At 33.9% G+C, this 15,832-nt stretch overlaps 1 protein-coding gene across 1 annotated transcript in view; it reads right to left on the bottom strand.

Annotated features, from left to right (window-relative positions):
* CYLD (CYLD lysine 63 deubiquitinase) overlaps positions 1-15,832 on the bottom strand; it is a 1,495,154-nt gene that overhangs the window by 140,369 nt on the left and 1,338,953 nt on the right. Inside the window, exon 21 of the mRNA XM_044081615.1 lies at positions 3,251-3,369. Within this exon, the coding sequence (XP_043937550.1) occupies positions 3,251-3,369 (119 nt within the window). The remainder of the gene's footprint in view (positions 1-3,250; positions 3,370-15,832) is intronic.

Raw genomic sequence — 15,832 nt, 5'->3', positions numbered from 1 at the left:
ACGGCATATGCCTGTGTACTCAACAATGCAAAAGTGGTTAGGATATGCAAAACTTTCTGATATCCCTCTAATACTATGTCAAGACACTTAATGGTGGTAAAGAATGGCTTTTCATGAAATATCAACCTGCATGACTAGTAATGTGAGCCTCATAAGGTTCCAAGAAATTAAGACAAGGATCAGAAATTTGGTGAACACAGAAAAGCCAGGGTGAGTGAGTGATTGTCTGTGTGTGTGTGTGTGTGTGTGTGTGTGTGTGTGTGTGTGTGTGTGTGTGTGTGTGTGTGTGTATGTGTGTGTGATGGGTAGGGATCATTAAAAAGTGTATGCTCAGTTCAGAAACAAGATTAAAATACTGTATATTGATATGTTTCTGTACACCAAAGGAAACCTTGCTGTGCTTATGGAATATGAATCAGCATACTAAACATATATATGTGTTATGGCGAGATCCAGAAAGAACAGCAGCAAATGATGTACTCTGATATATGCATGAAATTACTTCTCTGAATATCAAGGTTACTATTTTAATACACAGTGCTGATCTCTGCATTAAAAAAATCTTCTGAGGCCAACAATCGTAAGGGTGCACTATAGTGATAACAGGCTCCTTTGCAACCATACTAGCGTCACACAACAATGTCATACAAGAAGCACAAATATGATTTTGTACACCACAGCACATATGTATGAATTTAACAGCATACATACAGACCTCTTTTACTAATTCTGACAGTAAAACCATACACAGACCTTGTGTCACCCCAGCCACCAGTACTGTAATCCTACCACAGTGCTGCCTCTGCATTGCCATCCTCAATGTCCCTAACTCTCCTGTGCACTATCCAACAGGACTGACTATTACAGTCCCACAGTGACACCACTTACAGAGCCACAAGGAAATAATGAGATGCAAATGAGAGGGAACAAACTGGAGTTTTGAATGAGCCATGCAAATTGAACTCCATCTCTACACAATATTCTGTGGAACATGACAACAGGAACTGCCCATTAGCAAATGAGGTACAAATTTAAACTGAACAGCAGACAATACAATCATTAGCAGTATGCCACATACTTCAGAAAGTTTACAGCAAGCAGGCATTACAGTATGTACTACTGTGGAAACAATTAACTTGGAAAAGGTACCTGCAATACATATTTTAACAACGCAGACTCACCAAGCAACCAACATTTTCTTTGTTGTTGTTTAGTTTGGAGAAGAAACTTTACTTGGTAAAACAGCACATAGATACTATGTGATAACGGCAGCTGAAGACAGATTCTAACCGGAGGTGAATACTGCAAACTAGACCACAGAGTTATGAAATAAAGACCATAGCAAATAGTACATCACTGTCAGCTACCTGCACCAAAATGACATTTTCATGATATGGCATGTCACACTGTCTGCATTCATGTCAGCCTGCTCTGTTGCAGCTTGCACTACTGATCTGCTCCAGGTCTGTCATTTATGAACTTTGAATAATTTTAAAAGTCCAGTCTCTGCCTTCCAGTAAATTGTGGTCATGTGTACTATAAAGCAGTATATTGGTTTGCCTGCATTATATTTAGTCTTTAAATAGCATCCCAATGTAGTTTACACATAAGGGTGGTTCCAAACAGGTCATCATCTGGTTTTGCGTGAATTTTTTTGAATTCTGCCCTGAATTCTTTCTTTGCCATTAATTGCCAAAGAGTTGTTTTTCAATTACAAATGATGCTGTCAAACCTCTTGCTGATTTTGCATTTAACTAAAACAAATAACTAACAACTATTTTTTTCAGAATTTGTCAGAGTTAGTAAGCTACAAGCACATAAGTTGGGACAGTACTGAATCAGGGAATCCGTTAATTCAACACTGGTCCTGCATACTTGCATGGTGTCTCTACAAAGGTAGAATAAAAATGCATCTTAAATTGTATAAACTGCCTGTTAGGAAGTGCATGGCTCTGCATAATAAACTGCTAAAGGTAATAGAGTTATTTTTCTCAGTTTCTATTGCTGTACTCCAGAGCTGGGACCGCACAGCAGTCTATACCTCAAGCAGCGCATTCTGCTCTAGGATCCACACTGGCAATTTTCATGCAACATTCCTGCCTACAGAGGTACTGGTGGTGATGTCATTGATCAGTTAGTGGTGATGTCACTGATCAGGTAGTGGTGCTGAGCAAGAAAGTAAGTTGAAGAGTCACTGAAGTTGGAGCACAGAAACATATTAGTACTCTCCAGCACACTGAGACATTTATCTTATAGATACAAGACAATCAACATGTGAACGTGAGCAAACGTGATGCAATTGTGCAAGAAATGTACCGAAGGACCCCTCAGAGCTCATGTCCTCACAGTTTGCTAGACTGCTGTATTACCATTCCAGACTTGAGTATTCAGTCTTTTAAATATTTAATAAAAAATCAATTTTTGAAAGTTGCCTTCATGACCAACAGTTCCATAGCAGTAGTTGCCCCTACACTGCACTTTTCATTCCAGTTTATATTAAATTCTGCTTGTCTCTGATGATCATGACAGCAGGTAGGTGCAAATGCTTTGCTAATAACTAGTCTCTCACAAGTAATCTATTTGAAAGTTGTTCCTTAAACATGCATTGCTTCTAGAGATCACAAACCATCTGATTGTAGTCTTCAGAGACAAACATCACGCTAAACAGAACAATCTTTGGCCAGCAGATGTCTCTTATAAGCACACTCGTTGAGGTAGGGGGCTAGGAGGAAGACATAAAATCTCACTGGACTGCTGTCAGTACTTAAACATTAAAAGCAAAAAGGAAGGTAGATAAAATAATCTGGGGAAAGTGGGTACTGCTAAACAGATCCAATTTCTAACTAAATCAGCACAAACATTGACAAAATAAATAATGAGTGGGAAAATGTTGGAAAATTCTCACAGTGCTCTACAGAAATCAAACCAGCAACTGCAAGTAGTAATAAGCATTGAAGATGGCATGAACTAATACTGGATAACAATACATTAGTTCAAGAATGATGCAGGATGTATTAGCATTAGACAACATCAACTGTCACACCACAAGTACTGCTTGGAAAAACACACTAATTAACTGACTCAAAAGCAGGCAACAGTATTTCTATGTTATGGACAATTTATTGAAATGGATTGAAGGCATTTCTTTTAAATGAGGAAAAAAAACATTATTGTGTAAGTATTGTTAACAGTTCTATACAAATCTGTTTTTCAAACAATAAAGGTCATAACCTGGAAGACATGATCTTACTTGAGTATTGCAGACTTTGCAGAACTGTTTGATCTTTCCTGGCGTGATGTCAGTGTCATCATAGCATTCTTTGCATTCATATACTGCAAGCCCTCGACATATACGACACCCTCTTGGTGCTGCATAAAACAAAAATTCTCATTGTCTGCTTAAAATAAAATACAAATATACTGAAAAGGGCAAAAATTCATTTTGACCATCTTCTTAAAATAAAATATTATACTGAAATTACAAAAGCTTGTTTCTAATGAATACAAAAATGCTTCTCAGCAATCTTGATATTGCAAACAGATTTTCTGTTTATGATGTCAGGGACCAGGGTTCATTTCAAAATCTGGGTTCCAGATGGCCAGCTTGTTAACAAGAAATGAAGCAAACACAGTCAGTGGCAAGGGAGTCACACTATCACATGCCAGAATGCAAATACATCAGGCTAATGAGGTGGGTGAGGGATAAGAATGTGTGGGTACATATGCTCACTTCCATCTTAAAATCCTCACGGCATTACAACCAAAGCATGCAATACAATAAAGTTGGGGCCCACCACCTAGCTTTCAATTCGAAAGTAAATGAAACAGCAGCAGGTGATAGGCAGACCCCTTACCTGCGGTAAGTGAAGAGATCAAAACAGTAACAAATACAGTGCAGTTGTCTAAGTAAAAAATACCATGACAGTTGTGTCCGAATGATCACTGCTGCAGTATCCTAAGCTATATGGATTATATTCTGCTAAGGATATAAGAGTTAGCATGCTTCCAAAGCATCACAGTACCTCATGTCTCTGAACTTCTTAGCACAAAAAATCTGGCCAAAACCTAAAATAATGGGGGGACAAAGGCCCAGAAACGGAGATATATTTTAAATTTTGTTCTTATAAACTAGTTGCTAGAATAACTGGATGCGTGTTTGCATGCATTTTTTCTGAGGGAAATGAAGCCTGAAACGCAAATGTATGTCACTACTTAGTGACTTCAATCCCCAGTGATTTGCCAGAAAACTGTGAATTTTATGTGGAACGGATCAAAACTATGATGTAAAAATCTGGACAGTTGAGAGGTATGGAGTACCTTCCAAGTCTGCATTAGTTTTCTCAAGCTGATCTAACTAAAAATTAGGTTTGGGTGCCAAGACCTTAAGAGCTTTCATGCCAACAGAGAGGGAAAAGGTAAAGCTCTGAGAACAATGCTAGGAAAATACTACTATTAAATGTCTACACCCTGGCATACAAATACACAAAGGACAGTGGAGGGAGGGGGTGGCGACTGCAACAGTGATCATTCTACTGGTGTAAGTTACTTGCACAGCTGTACTATGTTTTTCATATGGATCACTGCTGCAGTAGACTAAGTTATATGGGTAAATTATCATAGCTTATATTGACTGGTGGGAAGAAGGAAGAGGGTCCACAGGTCCCTACAGAAAGGTTTATAGAAAGGTTCTAGCAGAGCCTGTCCTAGACATGAGAAGGAGTAAGTTCATAGTGCTTTGTAAAAGTGTACACAGAGGACCGAGTTCTATTTCTATGAAACTTCTAGGCCACAACCCTTTCCAAAAAGAACCAGAGGAAGTCAAGGCCCTGGCAGAATATGTGTTGACCCTGCCCGGAATATATGTTGTGGTGGTTACAGCAAAAGGTAATAGCAAAAGGCAACCATTAGGAAACTGAATTGACACAAGTTGCCCCCCCCCCCATCTTCCCCCCATTGTTTTTGTTTGTTTTGTTAAAATAAAAGAATAACAGATTAGAGATCTTGCAAGATATTGCTCTGGCAATAGAGTATTTGAGTTTTCTGTGGATATCCAAGGCAAGGTAAAAAGTATCCTATCTCCTTCATATCAGGTTCTGTATGGAAGAGAAAGAGATGGGTAGCTTGGCTAAAGAAAAACTCAGATACTGCTATGTGCAATAAAATTTTAGTTCCAAAGGATACCATACCTTTATGGAAAATGAGACAAGGTTGACCTACCACAAGAGCTTGCAACTCAAATATGCTTCATGAACAAGGTCAGAGTAATTAGCAACACTGTATTCTATGTCAAGAACCTCAAGACAGCCTGATGAACTGGTTCAAATAAAGCAAGACTTAAGTTATACTAACAACAAATTAATATTCTAAGAGGAGCCACCTGAAATCTACAAGGCTTCATTTGCAACACCCTTTTAAAAATATTTTCACATGAGAATGCACTGAAAGAGGGGGATCGATGGACAGTCATGCTGAAACGGCCAAAATACAAACTTTGACTGAGGAGGAAGACATGCCATGGAATAGTAACTCACACATATAATGTAAAACCACTAGCCCTGAACTGGTGCTGGTTCTTTTCTTGGCACAAACTAGAAAATCTTTTCCCTCTGATTTTCTAGTAGCATGATTTATTGCTTCCTTTATAAATGCTCCATATCCCCTTTATAAATGCTCCATATCCCCTTTATAAATGCTACATATCCCCTTTATAAATGCTACATATCCTCATAAAAATGGAAGAAAGGTATATAAAAATCTAAGATCCAGGCAGTCAGCCATAGTTCTTATGGTCAGGATGCTTCAAACACATTTCTTGTATGAATAGATCCAGTTTGTGAAAATTACCCCTGGCCATTCCAAAAGAAGGAAGAACCACTGTTGCCTGGGCCAGAAAAGAGTCACCAAGTATAATCTTTGGAGAGTCTTTCTGAATCCTCAGATTTACTCTGAATATACCTGGAGAGGTTGAAAAAGCATACAAGAAAATTCCTGTCCAAGGTAAAGAAAAGGCATCTCTTCCAGATCTTCAACGGTGGGAACCTGGAACAGAAATTTAACAACTAATAGTTAAGAGTGGAGGCATAAGATCTACTTGAGGTATTCTCCAAAGATTGATCAAATCTTGAACCTCCCCCATACAATTTTCATTTGTGGGGGTCTATCCTGGCTTTGCTCAACTTATCTGCCACACAGTTTTGCTCTGACAGTATGTAAGATGCCTGTAAAGTGAAACTGTACTAAAAAGCTATATCCCAGGCTATCATGGCTAGTCTGCATACAGGATAAGAACTGGTTCCCCCGTTCTTGGTTATGTGGTGTTTTTAGAGATTAAAAAAGAAAGAGATACAGAGAGAGAGAGAGAGGGACAGTTGATAACATTTATCAGTGTCCATGTCTTGTCTGTACCAGAGATTTCCCCATAATCACTGCTCCCCAAGCAAAGTCTGTAGTGTCTATTGTAATTAAATGTGTTGGAGCTAGAATGAGAGCTCTGGATTAAAAAAAAATGCACTTATTTATTTCCATTTGTTTACCGGGAGAGTCCAACTGTGTCTATGATGGCTCTTTTTCAGCAGAGGCCTGGAGAGAAAAGTTCCAGTAAGTACAGGAATAAACAAATCAAAACCAGTCTTTACATACAGACAGTCTATGCCAAATAAAATATACACGATGAATAAAAATTAATCTGATATTAGAATGGTGAAATAGTAAATCAGTGACAGATGTTATTACAGTGATAGAAATCAATACACTTTTTGAGCTGCACACAGACATATAGATCATTTATTGCATAAAATACATACAAGTATACTCATTTTAGGTTGAGAAACAATGCAGTCAGCTGGAAGGTGAAGAAAAGACACTGGGCAACAGAGGGATAGATGAAGAAGTTTAAGGGCTGGAGAAAGATTAGGAGAGAAATCCAAGACGAGGCTACTTTGATTAAGGGGAAGAAGAAGGTACAGGGTATGTTTAGATGCTGCTAATCTGGCTTAGTGCAGGAGCAAAGCCAATTGTTGTTAAGGTGTTCTCTAAGTAGTTGTTTGAACTTGTGAGTATTATTTGCGCTAAGTATATTTTGAGGTACAGTGTTCCAAGTCTTGGGTAGCTTGTATGAATAAAGCCAGTCACCGTAACCATTATTGGACTTGTTGACCTTCAATAGCAGTTTATTGGAAGACCTCAGTGTTCTATTACTGGAGTAAGGTTGTACTAGACTCCTTAGAGATGGGCAGTTGTCTGGGATGTAAGTGGTAGAATGAGTTAGTACTAGTTGGTTGAAGGTTAGAAGGTTTGGGAGTTTTAACTAGCTGAGTTGGTGAAGTACCTTACAGTGATGGGTTCTTGCAGATTGATTAGAAGCAAATCTGGCTATTTTGTAGTAGCAGGGTTCTAGTTAGTGAAAACTGGTGAGGCGCACAAGAGGGTGGATAGAAGATAAGTTTTGCAGATGGCATGTCTGGTGGGGTCTATTAGGAAGGACTTTATTCTGTACAGGGAGCCTAATTTAAAATGCACTTTCTTGATAGTGAAAGATAGGTTTTTATCAAATTTGAGGTCTTTGTCAATGGTGACTCCTAAGTTTTGTATGTTTAGCAGGTTCAATAAGGGTATTGTTAGATGAGTGAAAGGTGAAGGTCATAGTGTCTATGAGTTTTTACTAATGGAGAAAAGCATACATTTTGTTTTTAAAGCATTAAGGATTAGCTGTGAGTTATTAAGGTATTTTTCCATGTCCAGAAAGGATTGTTGGGTTTTGTTGAGTAGAGCTGATAGAGATGGAGCACAGCATATGAGGAAGAATCGTCTGCATATTGAACCAATGCAGCATGTTGGGTAGCTGTGCTTAGTCTATTCGTAAATATGGTGAAAAGGAGGGGACCAAGAATGGAACCTTGGGGGGGGCGTGGCCAAGGATGAACACAGGATAGCAGCAGATTTCTTCAGCTCCACCAATTTCATTACACTGACAGGAATTAATTACTTAAAAAATAAATTTTTGAAGTAATTTTCTTTCTAAATACGTTTGTTTTATATAGTTCTTGAACTATATCTAAAAAAGAAAGGAAATCTTAACAATATTCCTGTCAGAAATCACTGTGGAAATTTTCCTGTCAGTTTATCAGTCTGAAATGAGTTCCAGTAAGACAAATTCTCAAGACTCCAGCATCAAGAAAGAACTTCAGTCTCTGATAATTATAATCCAGCAACTTACTGATAAAATGGATAAAATGGATACTAAAATAGACACCTTCATAGAAAAAACTACAAAACAAATAGACCTGTTACATACAGACCTGCAACAACAGAAGAACCAGATGACAGGCATAGAAGAAGCTGTGAATGACATGGAAAATAGAATCCAAGAAGAGGAAATCAACATTGAGTTTCTGCTGAAACAAAATACACATTTACAAACAAAGCTGGATGACCTGGAAAATAGATCTAGGCAATAACATTAGGATTTTTGGACTGCCAGAAAATATTGAAGGTAACAATATTACTTCTTTTTTAACAACTTGGCTCCCTAAAACTTTAGACTTACCAGAAGCATTCCCTTTTGGTATCGAAAGAGCACATAAATCTATAGCTAATACTAACTCTAACAAAAAATATCCTAGATCAGTTATAGTTAGATTTCTATCATCTTTTGATAAAGAGATGGTTCTTAAATCTGCTTGGGCTAAAGCTCCTGTTAAGATTAATGAGACAACTGTGCGTTTTGACAATGACTATTCTTCCATGGTAATAGCTAAAAGAAAAGTTTTTCTGCCACTAATAAGGGTGCTTAAAATGGCACAGTTTAAAACATACCTTCTGTTTCCTGCCAAGCTTAAAATCTTCCTTCCTGATGGTCCTAAGGTTTTCGATGATTTAGACTCTGCTTTACTGTTTGTCAAAGAAAAAGGATTTTGGATAAAATAGAAGAAATGGAATGGGCTAGTTCTTCATTAAAGAGATTGGCAACTGAAGCTTCGTGGAAGACTTCAGAGAAGAAGAAGAGACTAAAAAACAAATGATTTGTTATATGTTTTTTTCTCTCATCATTTTAGTTCATTATTAATCTTTTGAATATAGTTCCTGCATTTCCAGAAAGCCACAAATATTTTGGAAAAGATTTAATCAAAGTTATTCTCTATGTGCAAAGAAATGTTTTGTTTCATAACCAGTCAAAATACCTGAAGATTTAATGGCAAGCTGTGATTCAATTTGTTTCTCTTTCTGAAAAGAAGTAAGGTTAGTAATTTGATACATTTTTTTTATCTTTACCTTTTTCTTCCTTCTCCTTTTATTATTTTCTTTGTTTAAACAATGACATTCTATTTAGATCATGTAGTGGGTAAAGGGTGGGGAGGGCAGGAGAGAACAGTAATGAAAATATCATTAATAGAATAATAACATATATATTCCTAGGAAAAGTATTTATAAGTTCTTCAAATGCTATTTCTAATTATACTTTCTTGATTATACTGCTTATGCCTGTTTGTAAATAATCTGTTATGCTTTAACTAATAATAATCAGAACTAAATAAGAGTAAATAATATGTTTTATTTTTAACTCTATTAATATAAACAGTAAGTAACATTCCATTGTATATACTTCTTACAGCTTTATCTTACATTTTTTATTTCTGCCTCACTCCCTTTTATTTTCTACTCTCTTTTTCTTTTCTTTATTAATATATAGAAATGCTTTTGATTGTGTGGGCACAGTGAATAATAGGATTTGTATGAAAATTGAGTTGGGAGAAGAATGTTGAGTTTTATTGCTTGTTGGTAATTTTGGGCTTAATTTCACTTACATAGAGGCTGTAATGATCTGTGGAATACATTGTGAAGGTTTTGTCATGTTTAGATGCATTTACACTGCTAAATGAATGTTTGTCACTAGTTTTTAATAAGTTTCCCGCCAAAATGTTAAGAGAGACAATCTGAGATGCGGGCTGTCTCATGCACAGTGTTCATGAGTTACTTCAGAAGCTTCAGCTCACAGAATTCTCACAGAGAAACTGAAAGCAGTTAGTATAACCTTTGACATAGTTATCACACTGACACACCACAGATTCAGGAAAATACTCTATTCATAAAATATGTCAGTTATAATGTTTTGTTTCATAACCAGTCAAAATATCTGAAGATTTAATGGCAAGCTGTGATTCAATTTGTTTCTCTTTCTGAAAAGAAGTAAGAGGCTGTAATGGTCTGTGGAATACATTGTGAAGGTTTTGTCATGTTTACATGCATTTACACTACTAAATGAATGTTTGTCACTAGTTTTTAATAAGTTTCCCGCCAAAATGTTAAGAGACAATCTGAGATGTGGGCTGTCTCATGCACAGTGTCCATGAACTACTTCAAAAGCTTCAACTCACAGAATTCTCACAGAGAAACTGAAAGCAGTTAGTATAACCTTTGACATAGTTATCACACTGACACACCACAGATTCAGGAAAATACTTTATTCATAAAATATGCCAGTTATAATGAGTCTAAATGATGTAGTTTCTTGTAGTAAGTAAATGTCTTATTTTAGAAGGCATAGAAAATGAAACATTTATTTAAATGTTTTTGAAAATCTACTTAACAGCAGCATAATAATCTGTGTTAAAAATTTGTGTTCCAAACATATACTTTACTATAACTCATTTAATTCATCTGATTGACAAGCATAAATAATCTTATAACTCTATTCTGGAAGAAATGTCATGTGATATATTTTAAAGCAGTAGGTTAGCATGATTGTAAAATCTGGTTACTAAAATGTGTTTGCTGTGCATTATTTTGTATAAAGCAGACAGATTTATTCTAGGGACAGCAAATAGGATAGTGCTCAACAAAGACACAACTCAGTGAGATCAGATATATATATATATATATGTGTGTGTGTGTGTGTGTGTGTGTGTGTGTGTGTGTGTGTATGTATGTGTATGTGTGTGTGTAAGTGTGATGGCTTTTTTTATATAATAATGCAAGTGTTTCTGAGAATCTGCATAACTATCCAATATGATTTATAATAATTTCTATGAATACAATATTTTACTCTATTGACAAAATGAATGTTTGCCACAAGTTTTAATAAGTTTCCTGCCAAAATGTTAAGGGAGACAATCTGGGATGTGGGCTTTCTCATGCACAGTGTCCATGAACTACTTCAAAAGCTTCAACTCACAGAATTCTCACAGAGAAACTGAAAGCAGTTAGTATAACCTCTGACCTAGTTATCATACTGACACACCACAGATTCAGGAAAAATACTCTATTCATAAAATGTCAGTTATAATGAGTTTAAATGATGTAGTTTCTTGTAGTAAGTAAATGTCTTATTTTAGAAGGCATAGAAAATGAAACATTTATTTAAATGTTTTGAAAATCTACTTAACAGCAGCATAATAATCTGTGTTAAAAACTTCTGTTCCAAACATATACTTTATTATAATTCATTTAATTCATCTGATTGACAAGCATAAACAATTTTATAATTCTATTCTGGAAGAAATGTCATGTGATATATTTTAAAGCAGTAGGTTAGCATGATTGTAAAATCTGGTTACTAAAATGTGTTTGCTGTGCATTATCTTCTATAAAGCAGACAGATTTATTCTAGGGACAGCAAGTAGGATAGTGCTCAACAAGGACATAACTCAGTGAGATCATATATATATATATATATATATATATATATATATATATATATGTGTGTGTGTGTGTGTGTGTATGTGTGTGTGTATGTATGTGTGTGTGTGTCTGTGTGTATGTGTGTGATGGCTTTTTTTTTTAATAATGCAAGTGTTTCTGAGAATTTGCATAACTATGCAATATGATTTATAATAATTTTTATGAATACAATATTTTACTCTATTGACAATAATGAGTTTAAGTAAATGCTCATATACAAACAATTCAAGATTTTTTTTTTAGAAGCTGTTAATAGTATTCACATGACAGAAAATAGATGCATCTTAATATATGTAACGTCTGAATCATATTAGCCAAAGTTTTTGATTTAAATGAATGTTAGAACCTAATTTTCTCTCCTCTTGATTTCTAACATCAAGATTATTTGAATGCTATTTGAATACAAGTGTTATATATTACATAGATCTATATAGTAGTATGAACAGTTTTAAAAAAAAAAAAAAAAAGTTTATTTTAGTTCATATGATGCTGTTTTACCAAATGTGTAGTTTTGTCTTGATAGATAATTGAATTGAAAACTGTTAACCTCAGTTAAATATAACTAGTATTAAATTGATAAGGTGGTAGCTGAGGTACTGCTGCTTAGGGTAGGGGGTTAACTTGAGTAGTAAATACTACTCTAAGTTGGAGTTTTCAACTCCAGGCTAGATGCAAGGTTTAATCCTTACATTATTTTCACTTGTTCATTGTTATATGTATACAGTTTTGACATCCACAATATATTTTGTACACTCATTGTCACTACAAACAAAATTGAATCCTATACAAAATCCCATAAGAGATTTAATAAATACAGCTATATTTAAAGGTACACCTAAAAGAGGAGATGTAACATTATTTATCTTGTTATTTGTTATTTCGATCATAAGATTCTTGAGTTTTAAAAATGCCAAATGACATCTTTAAAAGGAATTTCTTTAAACATTAATGGATTGAATAATTCGTGTAAAAGGGCAAGCCTAATAAGATACATTAATTTACACAAGGCCAATCTAGTCTTCCTGCAAGAAACCCATCTCTTGAAAAAAGATATTGATAAACTAGCCACTAATAAGTATACAGTATTGGTTAGTTCAGAGCACACTCAGAAAAAAAGATGAGTGGCTATTTTATGGAATAAAAGTATGCCCATTCCTAAAACCATTAAGTCTTTTCAGGATGACAAAGGAATGTTTTGTATGGTTACAATACAAATTAATGGGAAGACTTACACTTAAATTAATGTATATTGGATACCTGGAATTGGTATTAATACAGTGAAACATCATATTGATAAGATCATATCATTCTCTATAGGGGATATTATTTTAGCTGGTGATTTTAATTGTATACTACATGAAAGTGATACTACCACTATAAGGAAAAGAAGAATTACATCTAATGCAAAACATTTAAATGATTTTGCTAATTGTTATCATTTGAATGATATTAATAATCAGATAGATTCAAAATCATTACCATACACCTTTTTTTCTAACAGATACAAAACTTATTCAAAAATAGATAGGGTCTTTATTTCTAACCAGATGGTAACAGATTTAATTAATTCCAAAATCATTTCATGTCCTATATCTGATCATAACTCAATTGTTTTTGAATTCAAAAAAAATACTCCTAATGTTCAGATCAAAAGGATACCAGCATACTTAACTCAGCTAAAAGACTATAAAGAATATATACTTTCAGAAGTACAACATTTTCTAGACATAAATAATACTCCTGAAGTCTCCATTGTCTATGTTTGGGATGTCTTAAAATCATATCTATATGGACAAAGTATCAGATGGTATAATAATAAAAGGAAATCTTGGGATAAGGAATTGTTAGATATTCAAATAAATTAGACTCATAAACATAATAATAAAGAAAATATTATGGACAAGAAAGTTATTGAAGAAATAAACAAACTAAATGAGAAATACAAAGAAATTTTAACTCATAAAGTTAAAATAACTTTAGAGAAATACAAGTTTTTGTCTTATTCAATAAGCCCCAAATACTTACATAGACTTAAAAATAAAACAAAAGATTGAATAAACAAAACCATATCAAAGAAATCTTTTCTCTAAGGAAAAGAAGAATGTTTCTAGTATACCAGAAATACTGGATGAATTTAGAAATCACTTTCACAAGATTAACCATAACAACATTAACATGGAACCTAAAGATAAAATAAAGGAGTTTATAACCACAAACATGAATAAAAAGCTTAATAAACAACAGATTAAACTATTGGACAAGAGTATTTCATATACAGAAGTTATTACACAAATAAATAAGCTTAAATCAAACAAAGCACAGGGTAATGATGGTATTATACCAGAGATATATAAAATCCTTTCTAAAACTACATATTCATTAATACATAAGGTTTTTATTTTGGCCCAAACTGAGTTAATAACCCCCCCCATCTTGGCAATATACATTTATTTCACCAATTTTAAAACCTAATAAAGATCCAACTAGATGTTCTTCATATCGACCCATCTCATTACTTAATGTTGATTATAAAATGTTTATGAGTATTTTTGCTGATAGATTGAAGACAATCATCCACGGCATTATAGATATAGATCAGACAGGCTTCATTGTAAATAGAAATACTTTTGATAATATAAGAAGAACTTTAACATTAATTGATTTTGCAAATAGGAAAAAGAAAGATTTAACCCTTATTAGTCTTGATATAGGTTCAGCATTTGATTCAGTAAGTTGGGACTATCTGTTTACCTTACTGAAATGCACAAACTTCTCTGATGCATTTGTAAATTTAATTGAGCATTTATACAAAGGAACGCTGGCTTATATTAAGGTAGGAACATATGTTTCACAAAAATACCCATTCTTAAAGGTACAAAGCAAGGATGTCCACTTTTTCCACTATTATTCACTTTAGTAATGGAGCCTTGGGCTAATTTGATTAGAAACAGTACTGACATAGAGGGTTTTGAAATAGACGAAAATACAACATCAAAAATTCAACTTTTTGCAGATGATGTTCTAATTACATCAGCAGGATCTAATTCTTCTATGCAGTCTTTATTTGATAAAATGATGAATTTTAAAAGTATTTCTGGTTTAATATTCAATGAAGAAAAAACTAAAATACTACCTATATATACACGAAATAATATTCTCATTAGTGATTTTACTAAATATGTACCCAATTCAGGTCAGATAACTTATTTAGGTATAATACTATCTAAAGATATTAAATCTATTATATATAATAACTATAATACCTGTTTTCTTAATATACAAAATCTTTTTAATACCTGGAATAATATGTTTTTACTATGGAGGAGAGACTTACAATTATTAAAATGATAATATTCCCCAAGATTTTATACTTAATACAATCAATAATACTTTCACCTACAAAAATAATTATCAAGAAACTGAATACACTAATGTTAAATTTCTTATGGGCACCTAAGAGACCTAGGATTGCATTAAAGAAACATACTAATAGCTGGTCTCAAGGGGGTATTTCTTTTCCAGACTTTAATTTATATATTATCTCTTCTATTATAAAAGTTATTACTTTATTAATAGATCAGTCATATATCGCAAAATGGAAAGATTATTGGGAGCTAATTAGTATGCACTTCATGAAAATCTCCTTAACACATAAAAATATGATTGTAAATAACTCCATGTTGTGGTTGCTAAAGGAATTTTGTACTTCACCTATTACACCTAAACATATGGTTTGTTACCCATTAAATATTATTATTAGTTATCGTAACTTTATATTCATGCACCCTAAGTATAGGAATGGAATTTTATTGTATTCCCTATAATGTATACTCAGGGTATGCTTATGTCATCTACTTCTGAAGGAGCTCATTTAGCTATAGATAATGATCTAAAGTACTGGTATCAGCTGATATCTGATAATAAAGTTAAAAATCTAGATTTCTTAAAACAAGAATTTGATCTAAGAGAAACTTGCTGGTTAGAGGTTCAGATCTTTAGACAACATCTCATTGATAGAATAGATCTAATGTCTATAACAGTTAAAGAATCTATTCCAAAACTGATTGATTACTTGATATTAAATTTACAGCATAAAGTTTCTGATAAAGGTAAACTTTCATATATACATAAAATTATCAGACAAGAAACTTTTACA

The sequence above is a fragment of the Protopterus annectens genome, chromosome 8.part1, assembly GCF_019279795.1.
Source record: "Protopterus annectens isolate FY-2018-M chromosome 8.part1, PAN1.0, whole genome shotgun sequence".
In the NCBI taxonomy this organism is placed as follows: domain Eukaryota; kingdom Metazoa; phylum Chordata; order Ceratodontiformes; family Protopteridae; genus Protopterus; species Protopterus annectens.
The sequence above is the reverse complement of the archived record's forward strand: the minus strand, read 5'-3'. Positions and strand labels throughout refer to the sequence as shown.